Source organism: Callorhinus ursinus, unplaced genomic scaffold, assembly GCF_003265705.2.
Source record: "Callorhinus ursinus isolate GAN/ISIS: 27379988/994484 unplaced genomic scaffold, GSC_fseal_2.0 scaffold12, whole genome shotgun sequence".
In the NCBI taxonomy this organism is placed as follows: domain Eukaryota; kingdom Metazoa; phylum Chordata; class Mammalia; order Carnivora; family Otariidae; genus Callorhinus; species Callorhinus ursinus.
In genome coordinates this window covers 77,876,673-77,888,116 of record NW_027397074.1, presented here as the reverse complement: position 1 = coordinate 77,888,116, position 11,444 = coordinate 77,876,673, and the positions used below count along the sequence as shown (strand labels likewise).

The 11,444-nt window shown below is 44.8% G+C and overlaps 1 protein-coding gene and 1 long non-coding RNA gene across 2 annotated transcripts in view; one reads left to right on the top strand and one right to left on the bottom strand.

Moving 5' to 3' along the window:
- The window catches only part of NDUFB2 (NADH:ubiquinone oxidoreductase subunit B2), a 15,853-nt gene extending 8,917 nt beyond the window's left edge, over positions 1-6,936 (bottom strand). Inside the window, exons 1-2 of the mRNA XM_025854833.2 lie at positions 6,797-6,936; positions 742-886 (exon numbers count right to left, since the gene is read on the bottom strand). Of these exons, the coding sequence (XP_025710618.1) occupies positions 742-886; positions 6,797-6,894 (243 nt within the window). The 5' untranslated portion in view covers positions 6,895-6,936. The remainder of the gene's footprint in view (positions 1-741; positions 887-6,796) is intronic.
- LOC112810954 (uncharacterized) lies at positions 6,891-11,152 on the top strand. Its single transcript, XR_003204924.2, has 3 exons — positions 6,891-7,004; positions 9,523-9,740; positions 10,795-11,152. It is a non-coding gene; the product is annotated as an uncharacterized lncRNA (long non-coding RNA).
- The last annotated feature ends 292 nt before the right edge of the window (positions 11,153-11,444 follow it).

Here is an 11,444-nt window from a genome sequence, read left to right as displayed (position 1 = left end):
TTGCAAATGGCAAGATTTCTTTTTTTGATGACTGCATAATATTCCATTGCATATATATACCACATCTTTATCCATTTATCTGTTGATGGACATCTTGGCTCTTTCCACAGTTTGGCTATTGTGGACATTGCTGCTATAAACATCGGGGTGCACGTACCCCTTTGGATCCCTACATTTGTATTTTTGGGGTAAATACCCAGTAGTGCAATTGCTGGGTCGTATGGTAGCTCTATTTTCAACTGTTTGAGGCACCTCCATACTGTTTTCCAGAGTGGCTGCACCAGCTTGCATTCCCACCAACAGTGTAGGAGGGTTCCCCTTTCTCCACATCCCCGCCAACATCTGTCATTTCCTGATTTGTTAATTTTAGCCATTCTGACTGGTGTGAGGTGCATTTAAAGAAATTTAAGTGTGAAACTTAACCCACTGATGAACCCCTGGTTCAGAAGGTAAAACAATTTGTTTCTAGTCTTCCTTCCAAATATGGCAACCTAACAGAAGCCATAAGAGATGGACTACCTACATACACATCTGTGAGTAGGAAAGGTCAGAGATAATGTATTCCATTAAATAACAGGATTCCTGCATGTACACAAAGACATGGTAAAGGGATATATCCAGATACAAAAATGGTCTACAAACAGGGACAAAAAAAAAAAAAAGCTAAGCTATTAATGTATTAGTAATAATCTAATGTTATAATATTTTATTGATATATTAGAATTATTCTCCTGCACTTACCAGCACAGCATCTGAGTCATGCCAAAAACGCCAGAGAATCCAGAACCACATGGTCCCACTGAGTATCTCGGCCTGGATCACCTGGGACTTGGTCAGCTGGGGAAACTGTCTATACCGTGGCTCGATATGCACACCACCACCAGCACTACGAGACAGAACAAACGTCATGCACCTTGGTACCTCTTCTAAGTCTAAAGTCATCCAAAACTTTTGAGTTCCAACTAGAAACTAAATCTAACATTTCTCATCTCCTCCATGAAGTACAGGATGACAGAGCTCCATAATCCCTCAAAACTCATTTTCCATAAGCTTGCTTTTAAACTTGTTTGGCAGCAAAAACTAGTCTGCAAGGAAGAAAGACGATTATTTCCCTTTAGTGAATATTCATGGATTTTACAGCAGAAATAGGGGTACTGGCCCCAAAGTTTCAGTTAAGGGATGTGAACCTGCAGTAGCTGGGCACTTAGCTTATCTAAAAAAAAAACAAATCAGGAAGTTAATCTTGTTCTGTTTAGCCATATCTATTTCAAAGGTAAATTACGTCCTCTGCTCTATTACAGTCTTTCTTAATATAAAGAACACTACATGGGAAAGAGAACTCAGCAAATCTTTAATTTTTTTTTTTTTTTAGCAATCTCTACACCCAATGTGGGGCTCGAACTCATGACCCTGAGATCAGAGTCACATGTTCTAACTGCACCAGCAAATCCTTCTTAATAAGCTAATAGTTCTGAACAAAGCAAAGAGCCTTAAAGAATCAATATGAACAACTTTTTTTTTCCATTTAGATTCTGTTGACAAATTGTGGGACACAATCCATGAGGTCTGCATTTTATTCAGTTAGATTATAAATACTGATTGAATCTAACTTAAATAATATAATTTGTACTTAATGGCATTACTGTCAAGTTCTATTTAGCAGCTATACATATTCTACTATACAAAAATAGAGAATTTCCACAGAAAATGTATTCACAAATTTAAGAACAGCTTGTAAAACAATGTGCTCTTTTGTGCAGCAAAAACTACCAAAACTGCACTAACATTTCTTCAAAATGCACTGTACAGCTGTGAACATGAATACATCAATGGTCCCTGATACATATTACCTTTTTATTAGCCTGTCCTGCTCTTAAAGGTTATGAATAGTTATCATTTCCTGAGTGTCTACCATGTGCCGTATACCACACGAAGCATTTTACATGCATTATCATTTACTTTCATAACCCCCTAGGAGACAGATCCTATGGTTCTTCATGTTTACAAATGAAAACATCGGGGTATTGTTTGGAGGCAAAGCCTAAGCTCTTATGTATTGCCTATAAACAAACAATATTAATAATTTTCTTTTTATGAACCAGACACAGTTCTTAATTAGAATTCCCATCAGCATACCACACTGAAGTGATAGTTTCATTTTTATGTAAATATTTATTCAGTATATTAACACTTTTATTTGGAAGGCTCTACATAAAATATTGGTAATTAACTATCGATGATATAAGATGGCTTTTATTTTTGCATATGTATGTATGTGGGAGGTTTTGTATGTTTTTTTTTTAAGTCTTTATTTAAATTCTAGTTAGTGACAATATAGTATAATATTAATTTCAGGTGGGGGCCTGGGTGGCTCAGTCGTTAAGCATCTGCCTTCGGCTCAGGTCGTGATCCCAGGGTCCTGGGATCGAGCCCCACATTGGGCTCCCTGCTCAGCGGGAAGCCTGCTTCTCCCTCTCCCTCTGCCTGCAGCTCCCCCTGCTTGTACTGTTTCTCGCTCTCTGTCAATAAATAAAATCTTTAAAAAAAATTAATTTCAGGTGTACAATATAGTGATTCAACACTTCCATACAACTGGTGCTCATCACAGCAAGTGCACCCCTTAATCCCCACCACCTCCCCTCTGGTAACCACCAGTATGTTCTCTGTAGTTACGAGTCTGTTTCTTCATTTGCCTCTTTTTTCTTCCCCCTTTGCTCATTTGTTTTCTTAAATTCCACATGAGTGAAATCATGTTTTTCTCTTATTTTGTTTAGCATAATACTGTCTGACTCCATCCATGTGGTTGCAAATGGCAAGATTTTTTTTCTTATGGCTGAGTAATATGTATCTTTTTTAAAAATAGTGACCACATATTACTTTTAAGATTTATTTCAGAGTGAGTGAGATGCGGGGCGGGGGGGGGGTACAGGGACAAGCAGACTCCCTGCTAAGTGGAGAGGCCGATGTCGGACTTGATCCCACTACCCTGAGATCATGACCTGAGCCGAAGTCAGACGCTTAACCGACTGAGCCACCCGGATGCCCCTGACCACATATTACTTTTATTTTTTAAAAAGATTTTATTTATTAGAGAGAGAGGGATCACAAGTAGGCAGAGTGGCAGGCAGTGGGAGAGGGAGAAGCAGGCCCCCTGCTGAGCAGAGAGCCTGATGTGGGGCTATACGGAGGGCCCTGGGATGATCATAACCTGAGCCAAAGGCAGACGCTTAACATACTGAGCCACCCAGGTGCCTCTACCACACATTACTTTTAAAAGGCTCCCTCAAGCATCATTGCTTTACAACCTGAAGAATATATCACACTATTTCTGTAATGCCATCATATGCCAATTCTATTTAACAGTCTTCAGGATCTGTGCATATAAATACTGTATTATACAAACAAACAAACCATGGGGATGGGAATTCAATATACTGTAACAACAGGCTTCCTCTTTGATAGGTTTTAGATACAATCTAGTTATAAGGGCCCATCAGTTAAATGCATTAAAATATTTGAGAATTACAGTTCAAACCCACTACCAGGAACTCCACATCTCATTATTGCTAGAGTGACATGCTGTTTTAACTATTCCTTGAAACAAGTGGGTCACTAGGACGCCTCGCTGGCTCAGTTGGTAGAGCATGCGACTCTTGATCTCCGGGTTTTGAGTTCCAGCCCCATGCTGGGTGGACAGATCACTTTAAAAAGAAAAAAAAAAAAAAAAGAGGGGCGCCTGGGTGGCTCAGTAGGTTAAGCAAATGACTCTTGATTTTGATTCAGGTCATGGTCTCAGGATCATGGGATCAAGCACGAGGTAGGGCTCTACACTCAGCACAGAATCCACTTGAGATTCTCTCTCTCTCTTCCTCTGCCCCTCCTCCTGCTCACGCTCTCTAAAGAAATAAAATCGAAAGAAAGAGAAAGAAAGTGGGTCACTGACTGCAAGAGGGAAATCTTTTTTTTTTTAATTTTTAGAAGGGGAGGGGCAGAGAGAATCTTTTTTTTTAAGATTTTATTTATTTTAGAGAGAGATAAAAAGTGCACAAGAGGGGCGCCTGGGTGGCTCAGTCGTTAAGCGTCTGCCTTCGGCTCAGGTCATGATCCCAGGTTCCTGGGATCGAGTCCCGCATCGGGCTCCCTGCTCCGCGGGAAGCCTGCTTCTCCCTCTCCCACTCCCCCTGCTTGTGTTCCTGCTCTCGCTATCTCTCTCTGTCAAATAAATAAAATCTTTAAAAAAAAAAAAAGTGCACAAGAGGGGGAGGGGGAGAGAGAATCCCAAGCAGACTCCCTGCTGAGTGTGGAGCACTGTGAAATTAAGAGCAAGGAAAAAGAAACTCATTATAAAGAACAAACAGGTTTAAAAACAGCAAAAAGAATTTCTAGAAATAAAAAAATGTAATTAAGGTTAGGAGCATGAGAAAACTTGACATATGCCCAATTCCTGTTCCATAAGGAGAAAACAGAATGGGGAAGAAACAGTGTCCCAAGAAATAATGGCTATTCCAACCCAGGATTTTTAAGTGTCAAGTTTAAAAACAAAAATGCATCCTAACTCTGTGAAAGTTACATTTTAAAACATAAACCAGATCATATCAAAAAATATGTGATAAAAAGGGGTGCCTGGCTGCCTCAGTCAGAACGTATGACTCTTGATCTCTGGGTCATGGGTTCAAGCCCCACATTGGGTACAGAGATTATTAAAAATAAATAAACTTAAAAAAAAGTGAAACCAGATCATATCATTTTCCTGCTTCAAAGTCTCAAATAGCTTCCCATCATTCTTAAAATAAAATCCCTACAGGGCTGTCACTAACCTGCCCCCACCCCTCCCCTGACCTTACCTCTACCTCTCCCCTTTGCTCAGCCCATTCCAGCCTCACTGGCTTGCTTATCCATCATCAGCACTCAGAATGTCAATATTTGCAGTCTCCTTGTCAGAGGCTCCTTCGGCATCTTTGCTTGGCTGACTTATCACTCAGGTCCTATTCAAATCACTATCAGGCCTGTATTGCCACATCATCCTAAGTAAAATATCCCATCCAACCCCCTCCCAGGCACTCTCTAGATTAATCCCCTGCTTTATTTCTTCATGTCACTTAACAGTACCTAAACATGTTCTCTTCAACTTGTGTCCTCTCCAGGATGGAAGCTCCCTTATCTTTCTTGTATTCTTTTTTTTTTTTTTAAGATTTTTATTTATTTTTTGAGAGAGAGAATGGTAGAGAGAGAGCATGAGAGGGAAGAAGGTCAGAGGGAGAGGCAGGGAGCCCGATGCGGGACTCGATCCCGGGACTCCGGGATCATGACCTGAGCCGAAGGCAGTCGCTTAACCAACTGAGCCACCCAGGCGCCCTCTTTCTTGTATTCTGCTCTATCCCTACAACCTAGAAAGGACCCTGGTACCTGGAAGATGCTCCATACCTATCCACTTAATTATCACACAACTGTGTGTGATAATAATGTGTTGTTACATAAGTAACACCACCTCTGTGAAGAGAAGCACTCCTCAGTTTTCCCATGCAGGGTCAAGGGCTATGGCTGGTGGCTTTCCATGACTGTCCTTGTTTAGGTCACTCAGGCCTTTTCCTTCTTTCCAACCCACACCTGTCCCAGCTCCACAGCTTTAAGAGTCATGTGACTTTAAGCAAGTCACTCCTTTAATGTTCCTGAGTCTCAGTTCCCTAACAACAGTTAAACAATACTGGTAAGGTCCTTACTAGGCAGCAGCCGCTGTCCCAAAACACTTTACAGAATCGTTATTTACTCAGTTCCCTGGAAACTGACATTATCCCCATCATTCGGGTGAGAAAACGGAGGCAGTTAGAGATCAAGAAACTTCTCCAAGGCCAAACAGCTAGAGTGTGGCAGAGGTGAAATTTGAATTGAGGCAGTTTGGGGCCAGAATCCTGCTTTTAACCACGACCCTGCACTGCCTCTTGTAAAAATGCAGATGATGATGATCTAAGGGGCCTGGAACATCACCCGTAAAAATCCAATGTTCTATTTTCCATCCTGCCCTTACTGAATCTCTCCGCACTACCAATTTGTCTTTGGCAGGTGCCCTCCCTTGGCATCCCAGCACTATGCTCTCCAGCCGAATTTTTGGGCTACTTCACAGGTGACTCTTCTTTTGCTCGCTCTCGATTCTGGTGTTGCAAGAGTAAACCCTAATACAAACTATGGGATTTGGGTGATAATGTGTCAATCAATTCTACACTCTCGTGGAGAACGCTGATAATGGGGGAGGCTATGCACTTGTGAGGCAGGAAGGTTATGGGAAATCTCTGTACCTTCCGCTCAGTTTTGCTGTAAACCTAAAACTGCTTTAAAAAATAACATCTAGGTCTCCCGCGGCGCCTCTGTGCTACTCCTTGCCTCCACTTGACTTGGAAACATACGGTACAGGTTCTTCCCTCCTGCTCTGGCTTCCAGATTAGCTCCAGCTTGCCTCCACGATTAACTGAATTTCCCGAGGGCAGGCCTCCCCTGGGGCCGGAGTGACCCGATACAGTTTAAAACCTGGCAAGCGGGGGCGCCTGGGTGGCTCAGTCGTTAAGCGTCTGCCTTCGGCTCAGGTCATAAAAACCTGCAAAGAAGCCTCCCGGAGCCCCCGGCCCCAGCTCTCCCGGCCCCGGCGTCGCGGAGCCGGACTCCAAGTCCCAGCATGCCTCGGGGCGGAGGTCGCTGCAGGCTCCCGGTCCACCCCAGGTGCCCGGCGTCAAGGTGAGGGCGTCCCGAAGACCGGCGTTTTCCGTTAGAAGCAGGCGAGGCCCCTCCCCCAGCCAGCACTCACTGACGAACTCCACTGCCTCCAGCCCCCCGCGAGCCGGGGCCTCTGAACCACCGGCCTCCAACGCGAACGAAAGGCGCCAGCCGCGTCAAAGCCGACATGCCAGCGCGCGTCCGGATAGCACTTCTCAGGCCTCACCGCCTCCCACGTCACTTCCCCCCGGCGCCCCGCCCCGTGACGTCACGGCGTCGGCCCGCCCACCTCCCAGAAGGTAATTTACGGGGGCAGGGAAGCCGTATTCGGGTCGCCGGGCGTCGGGCTCGGCTTCAGGAAGCCCTGTTTGTACGCGTGTGCTGAGAAAGCAACGCTGAGTCTGCTCTCGCTCCCCCTGACTGCTGGTCTTGATGGTGTTTTCCCACGTCCCCCCGCTCCTCTACCTGCTGCTCCTGAGTTAACAGCCTTCCGGACCCTTTTAGGCCGCCTGACCCTCTCTGAACCAGAGGACCTAACCAAAGCTAGTCTTTTTTTAAAGGGTTTTTTTGTTTTTTTTTTTTAATTTGAGAGAGAGAGAGACAGCGAGAGAGGGAACACAAGCAGGGGGAGTGGGAGAGGGAGAAGCAGGCTTCTCGCCGAGCAGGGAGCCCGATGCGGGGCTCGATCCCAGAATCCTGGGATCATGACCTGAGCCCAAGGCAGACGCTTAACGACTGAGCCACCTAGGCGCCCCCCAAAGCTAGTCCTTTGTACTCTCCTCTCCTGCAAGAGGCTCACAACGATTTCTTTAAGGTCTTCATTGTTTTACTGTTGTTCTGCAAACTTGATTACCGACCGGCAGCCAATTGTTCCCAAATATCAGTACGTGGGCTCGTGGCGTCACATTCATCTGAGGAGCCTGACCTCAGATACTCTTCAGTCTGAAGTGGGGCCAAGGAATCTGCATTTTAGCGTGGCCTCCAGTTTCCGCAGTGCTCTAATTCCCTGATCCAGGGCCAAGCCCTGGATTCTTGGCTTTTATCTGTTAATATTGCCTTCTCTTAAATCCTGGATGGACTCTAAGCTTTTCTGGACACCCACCCCACATCAGTCCAGCAAATTCTTAGGGTCTTATATATGGGTTATAGCTTTCCTAAAAAGTTGACAGGTTTGATTAAATTATATAAAGTTAGCCTGCCAGCCTTACACCTTGGAAATTTCAATTTGAAATGGATCAAATGATCCTTCAGCTAAACACTCAAGACTTCATACTCATGCGTGAAAAATAGGATACTTATGGACAGAAATGCAGACTTAAATGTAGGGATTTGAATGCCTTAACTATAACTGACACCTGTCCTTCTGTGCCAAGATGTGGGTGTCCATGTGCCCTGTAACAGGAAATCTCTCTCCCTAGAGTTACGCTCAGGTAAAGCTTATGATTACTGAGCTGCCCTGTGGCATTCTGAACAGACTATTAATTAACCCTCTGGCCTGTAGAACTCTCCCCTGTTGTCCTGCCCTCCTAACTTCTAAGATGGTATATAAATTAGAGGAGAGAATCCACTATCTTCTGGATGAAAGCTCACTGTCTAGTTGATACGCTAGTGTGGCTTTCTCTGAGCTACCATATTCACCACTTACCCTTTCTAGTTACATGTACAAGCCACTAAGATATGAAGTTCATGATTTGGGAAGACAGGGCTTTCCATCCTTCCTTGGGAGCTCACTGCCCAAGCTACACAACTTCCCTGATCCCAGCAAAGAATGAATTTATGATGTCAAGGCCAAGGGAAAAAAAAAAAAAGCACAGCTTAAACCAAAAAAGGGCCAAAATATCTAGAGTTCAAACCTCAGCACTGCCAGTTAATAGTTCTATGAATTTGGACAAGTCACTCTACTTCTCTGAGTATCAGTGGCCCCATCTGAGTGGGAGTCATTTAAGAGAGTACCTGGCCCGTAGCACACACTCAGGAAATGTTTATGCTTTGTTATTCCTTCCCTTCCTAGTAGCAAAACCTATTCAAGTGTATTAAAATCCATCCACCTTCCACATCTTTCTTGCTGCATTACAAAAGGAAAGTTTTAACTTCGGTGCTTGCTCATATTTAAAGCAATATTGTTTTATAGACCACTTGTGGGGTCTTTAGATTTAATGTCTTGCATTACAAATTCTGATTTTTTTACTGTAGAAAGTATAGGGTCTCAATCAGTAAACTATTTTGACTATGTAGCAGTGATGCATGTTTGTTCTGCAGACATGCTTTAAGAACTCCCAGAGCAAATATCCCTTACTACTTTTTGTAGGTTGCATGATGGCAGTGAGGGGTTGGGGTGGCTTCTTTTAGGTTCTCAGATGAGCGCCCCATTTGAGAGGATGCATTTTAGAAGGTGAGAGGAAGGATGCCAAGCCCTGACACTGAGCTCTCAGCTGCTACATGATGAATCAAATTCCCAGTCAAGTGTTAACAAACTGACAACTGCTAACAAAAGACAGACTTTAAATAACCTAACATAGAGCATCTAACCCCAAATCAAGAACCTATTCCACAGGGGCGCCTGGGTGGCTCAGTCGGTTAAGCATTCTGCCTTCAGCTCAGGTCATGATCCCAGGGTCCTGGGACCAAGCCCTGCATCAAGCCCCACATCAACCCTGCATCGGGCTCCCTGCTCAGCCAAGGAAGTAGCCATAGCCTTCTCTCCTTAAGAAGACTTTATAAATCAAGTTTTGCCTTTTTAAGATGCGTAATTTAAAAATCAGCAAATTACCCATATTAAAGCATATCTGTTGCCCATTTCTCTCCTCTTCAGTACAGCCTGTGTTCATTTTCTGTTGCTACTGTAAAATTTCCTGAGGAACTGAGGCCCTTGGTCCAACAGTCCATGAGGAACTGAATCGTGCCAACCACCATGTGAATGAACTTGGCATCAGACCCACCCCTGAGGAGGCTCAAGATGCCCACAGCCCGTGCGAAACGCTGAGCAGGGGACCTGGGAAGTGGCACCCAGATTTCTGACTTGCAGACACTGTGAGGTACTAAGTTTTATTGTTTTCAAGCCACTGAGTTTTGGGTAGTTTGTATGCACTGATAGATAACTACCTAGTACATGCCACTATGGTGTGATTAAACCAACTGGCTTTTAGTTAAAGCTCAGTCGTGCTGGTGTGGGCTCAGGATGGCACCTGCTCTGTGCTTGTACCCCCGTCACCTCAGTGTGTGTGCACTTGACACATCCGCGCTGTGTCTGGCCAGGGTGTCCATGAGCGAGCTAACCAGTGCCACTGCCCTCTCCCAGCTACCTTGAGCCACCCCAGCCCCTCACTGCCTGACTAGACTGCCCTCCCCTCACAACTTGGTAAGTAAAAATAACATCTCCAGCTCTCTGAGAAAAACTGCCCCAAATGAACCTCTCTGTCTGACTAAATCTTAGTTGCTTCCCAAAAGACAGAAAGGAGGAACTTGATTCTTGAGAAGGAAAGAAAGAAAGAATTGAGTGCTGTGGTCAGAGCAGAACTTCCAGAGAGCAGGAGAGCTTGACTTTCCACTCACTGTCTAAAGCAGTCGTCTCCAAAGCAAACAAGAGAACCCACTGGGATGTGGGAGAAAATGCTATTTTTTATTTAAAAAAAAAAAAAGGAAAGAAAGAAACTAGGGGCGCCTGGGTGGCTCAGTCGGTGAAGCATCTGCCTTCGGCTCAGGTCATGGTCCCAGGGTCCTGGGCTGGAGCCCCGCATCGGGCTCCCCGCTGAGCAGGGTGCCTGCTCCTGCCTCTGCCTCGGCCCCTCCCCCTGCTTGTGCTTCCTCTCTCTCAGCCTCTCTCAAAGTAAATAAATACAATCTTAAAAAAAGAAAGAAAGAAAGAAACTAAGCTTTATTAATATCTACTCTACCGGCTGACCCTGGGAGCCCCTTAGTCTGTGTGGACCAGCCACAGCTTTGAGAGAACTGACCGGGAGTGGACCCAGGGCAGAGAGGGAGGCAGCGGCCGCCTTAATCCCTTGCTGGGGTGCCACTGGGGTGCTACTGCAGATTTCAAGCCCTGGTTAAGAGGATGTACTGATTATTTTATCTCTATGTTAATATTAGCCAAAATTGACTCCGGACAAATGGAAAAGGGGCTGAACATTACCCAGAGAAACTGCAGTCTGAACGCTAACGCGAACATGGGGGAACTTGAAGAAAATGGCAGAGCCGATTCTGCTCCTGTCCCTAGTATGTCAGCCACATTGTAATAAAATTGAGCAGGAGATCACCAAAAAATATTAAAAATTATCAAGATCATTCGGAGGAGCGCCTGGGTGGCTCAGTCGTTAAGCGTCTGCCTTTGGCTCAGGTCATGATCCCCGGGTCCTGGGATCGAGCCCCGCTTCGGGCTCCCTGCTCTGCGGGGAGCCTGCTTCTCCCTCTCCCACTCCCCCTGCTGGTGTTCCCTCTCTCGCTGTGTCTCTCTGTCAAATGAATAAAATCTTTAAAAAAAAAAAAAGATCATTTGGAGTACAGCCAAATTTGCTCCACGTATATATACTGTGGCTCTCAGAGATTTGCTAGTGGTGGTGGCACCCGTATAAAACCTATGAATAAGTGATACATGCGTACATATATATGTAAATATATATATTTCACCAAAAGGATGCATAATCAGAAACACTTGGAAGCCATGGGTCTACAGGATTCTGTGACCTTTTCCAACCTAAATCCCAGAGTCATGGAATACCCAGCAGGACCCACGTGATCAG